Source organism: Punica granatum, chromosome 1, assembly GCF_007655135.1.
Source record: "Punica granatum isolate Tunisia-2019 chromosome 1, ASM765513v2, whole genome shotgun sequence".
Lineage (NCBI taxonomy): Eukaryota > Viridiplantae > Streptophyta > Magnoliopsida > Myrtales > Lythraceae > Punica > Punica granatum.
In genome coordinates, this window is record NC_045127.1 from 47,495,499 (window position 1) to 47,499,277 (window position 3,779).

The 3,779-nt window shown below is 44.5% G+C and overlaps 1 protein-coding gene across 1 annotated transcript; it reads right to left on the reverse strand.

Annotated features, from left to right (window-relative positions):
* Positions 1-362: 362 nt before the first annotated feature.
* Positions 363-3,572, reverse strand: LOC116192898 (ACT domain-containing protein ACR8-like). The gene is made up of 7 exons (XM_031521596.1): positions 3,233-3,572; positions 2,679-2,724; positions 2,435-2,549; positions 2,211-2,278; positions 1,537-2,106; positions 1,337-1,441; positions 363-1,236 (listed from the first exon to the last, which is right to left on the reverse strand). The coding sequence occupies exons 1-7, from the start codon at positions 3,292-3,294 to the stop codon at positions 871-873; spliced, it is 1,332 nt and encodes a 443-aa protein (XP_031377456.1). The 5' UTR covers positions 3,295-3,572; the 3' UTR covers positions 363-870.
* Between the last annotated feature and the right edge of the window lie 207 nt (positions 3,573-3,779).

Below are 3,779 nucleotides of genomic sequence, written 5' to 3' on the forward strand. Positions count from 1 at the left end.
TACACAAAGCACGCGTAGAATCTAGACATGCAATTCTTCCATGTATGCGGCGAGCAGCCAAATTCATTGTTTCATAACTCGAAAACCGTAATTACATCGCTTATTGGAGATTAAATCTCACTTGAACTTTTCGTATCAGGTAGGCTTCATTCTTCATAAGCTAAGCTTCATTATAATTCACAAAAGGTGACTAATTAAGACAGTCGAAACATAAAGACGAGGGGATGAAAAATCTGGCAGAACCTTGCACTGTTTGAGCACGTTCTAATCCAAGATTCAAATATATAGGAATAATTTATTTGCAAGAAAAAAAAAAGTCCAAAAAAATCTCATAACTTGAGAAAGAGGGCGAAGAGTAAGCATGTGGAAAAATCAAGTCAACCATTATAAACGAATCACTAATAAGAAGTGGCGATATATACAAAGCTATGTGCTGTATCGGACAAATGCCCTTTTCCTGCCTTTTCTTTTAGCCTACCCCATCTTCTCCTTCCTCCCTCCCATTCTTCAACCTTCAACGATATAAAACTTTCATACATGATGACTAACCCTATCTTCATTCAAATCTCCCATTAAAACCTTTGAATTTGAAACGGGGGAACGGGCTATGGAGGGAGGGGACCCACGAAAGGGGTCTCCATCCACTCGGACCAACTCAACCCTATCACAACTACCATCCACCAAATTCCCACCATCCTCCCCTACCCCTATTTACACAATATCCCGACTAACTTTTATACAGCCAACCACAGTTTAGAATTCATTTGGATTTACTTCGACTTCCAATGACTATGTACATCATCCCAATATGCTGCCGCCGTGTCATACCACCGATTTGATACCCCTTCTTGGTGCTCTGCTTTGCCCAGCTTAGGAACAAGACCTGATGAGTCCCAAGTTGTACAAATTCCTCCTCACTAGGCTCCCGATAGATAACAGAACTGCCCCGGCGACCCCGACTGTTTCCTCGTCCTCATTCTCTGGCTTTTGGTGGTATACCAGGGGCAGTTCCTTGACCTTAAGATTACTCAGCCCGATTCTGTGCCTCACTTCCTCGATGAGTTTCGGGTCCGCCTGGTTCCCGAGTGCATCTGTAACATAGAACACGTTCAGAGCCGTATCCATCTTGGTAGATATCTCTGCCCTCGTGACGTTCAGACCGTTCTCCCGAAACGTTCTCGTGACATCCGCTAGAAGACCCTGTTTATCTGTTTTGCATAATTCTAACCTCACACCCTGTGTAATCAAGGATATATACCTGGAATGTTAGAAATAAGGCAAATTGGAAGTTCTTAAAACGAACGCCGAGCAAATTAATTAGATTTATGGACTGTACCTTCGATGCTCTTCTTTCCACCGCAGCTTGTAGGCATTGAATCACCCGCTGTCTCTCAGCTTCAGAGTTAATCGGAGTTCCATCTGAGTGCTTGATGTAGAATTCCTGAACAAGACCAAAGAGACTAGTCTCAATAAAACTCAACATATAACAAGGATTTCAACGTTACATATATTTTATTTCCGACGAACATTACTTACCATAGAAGCCTTGTCAGCTGCCGTCTTTATTGTCCCGTGAAACACGACATACTCCATATCCGTCAACGTGCAGACAAGATCGAACAGAAGCTTTGTCCTGTCCTTGCACTGAACATTGATAACCGAGTATCCCCACTCGACCCAATTCTGCACAGTTACTGTCGGAGAAGAATCAGAAGTGAGCTGCAGGATTGGCTTCCTCTCATAGTCCCTGTCAGCAAACATCATCTGATGTAGCCTCCTTTCTGTGTGCGTAACAGCCAACGATACAGATGTTCTCGCGCTCTTAATATCATTGTCCCCCTTGAGAACGTTTCTCAACCTCCCTTCAATCCTATTAATGTGCTGTGAATCCTGGATAGGGGACCCGGAATTACAGTCCTTCACATAGATAAGGGATGCAATCCTCCCGTTGTGCGTCCACACATTGGCCTCCACCACATTGCACTGCAAGTCGGCCAGAACAGCAAAAACCTCCGATAAGAGACCCACACGGTCCGTTCCTGTTAACTCGAGGGCAGTAAGACCGTTGGAAAAATTGGTCCTTCCGTAGTGAATGGTGCCAAGGGACTGTCAACAACACGCAAGACAGAGGGACACAAAAATCAATTCACCGGGATAGTCGATAGAATCTTTAGGCGTCACGAATCTATTAATGGGCATCCGATAATTACCTGTTCGATGTAGTTGATAACTTTAGTGTCCGTCAATTTATTGCCGAGTTGATCGGTCACATGGAAGACTGTAGCAACAAGGAAATCCAAGGCAAGAAGGGTCAGAGAAGCTTCACGATGCAGTCGAATTCATGGAAAGTGACTAACGAAAACAAACGGTTTCAAGCCCAGCATCAGCCGAAAAAACAAAAATCGAGAAAATAATTATTTATTAAGAAGCTCACCGTCCATGAACCACTTGCCATCAGAGGAGATGTATGCCTTCTTGATGGAGAGGTTGAGATCTGTGAGGACCTGCACCGCCTCCAGAAGGATACCGTGTTTTCTCGCGCTGTCGACCTTCAACCAACAGAAAAATGTACGGTGAGAACCAGTCAATATTTGGGGCACAGAAATGGACAAGGAAATTGAGGGTTCTTGGTGACAAGGGAGGGGTGGGGGGGGAGGAGATTTCGTGGGGGAGCAAACCTTCACGATAGTGGAGGTGGAGCAAACGCTGTTGTCGATTACGACCCTGCGAGTGGAAATGCGTACGGTCAGTTTCAGGGGAGAAATTGCCCTCCTGGGGGGCTTTATCTGAATCAAAAGTCCCAAATGGAGTAGAGTTGGGGAAATTTCCGAGGAAGAAGACAAACTGTGAACAAACACGATACCCCAGCAAAATTCATCTTCGAATATTGTTCGGATAGTTTCTCGATTTTGTGCAAATTCGTGAAGAGAAAACATCGCAGAAGGTGAAGATTTGAAGACGGAATCGACGAAATCACACAAAATTTTTCCAAAAAAAAAAAAAAAAAACATTTCCTGAGCTCAAATTTCCGGAAGAAAATGCAAAAAAACAAAAAAAGTTCTTGAGATTTAGAAAACTCACACATGACAAGCGAAAAACGGAAACGGAAAACATACGAACCAGAGATAACGGAAATGGGAGAGGAGAAGAGGATTCAGAATAATCAAAATACAGAGACGAAATCTGAGGAAAAACCAGAGTAAGAGGAAGGAGAAACCGCCAAAATCCCGACCTCGGAGTGTTGAGCCGGAACACAAGCTTCTCGTATTCATCAGAACAAGCAGACCAATCCATCTCCGCCTCCGTACCTCAGCTCCCCCTGCTCTAAAACGATGCCGCTCGGTGAGAGAACGCTGCTCAACCTCTTTACCTGTATCGTCTTCCCCTCTCTCTCTCTCTCTCTCTCTCTCTCTCTCTCTCCAGAGAAGTAGGGAGGTTCACTGGTTTTTCCTCTGCTCGTTCTTTCTTTCTTCTTCTTCTTCTTCTTCTTCTTCTTCTTCTTCTTCGTATTCTCTCTCTCAGCGCAAAGGACGCCTTAATTGGACTTCAAAACCGAGTCGACTGCCCCTTCGCCGGGGGCAGGCCATATATATCCGGTCTATTATTTTATTTCTATTTATTTATTTGATTTACTTGGAATATCAATCTACTACTTTTCCATGCCGGTATGGAGCGGGTCCCCCGGCCCGGTCCGTATGGCGTGACCCAAGCCGGCCCGGTCTGACCATTTGCCGATGGGAAATGACCTTTGTGAGAATAATAACTAGATACATCTTTCT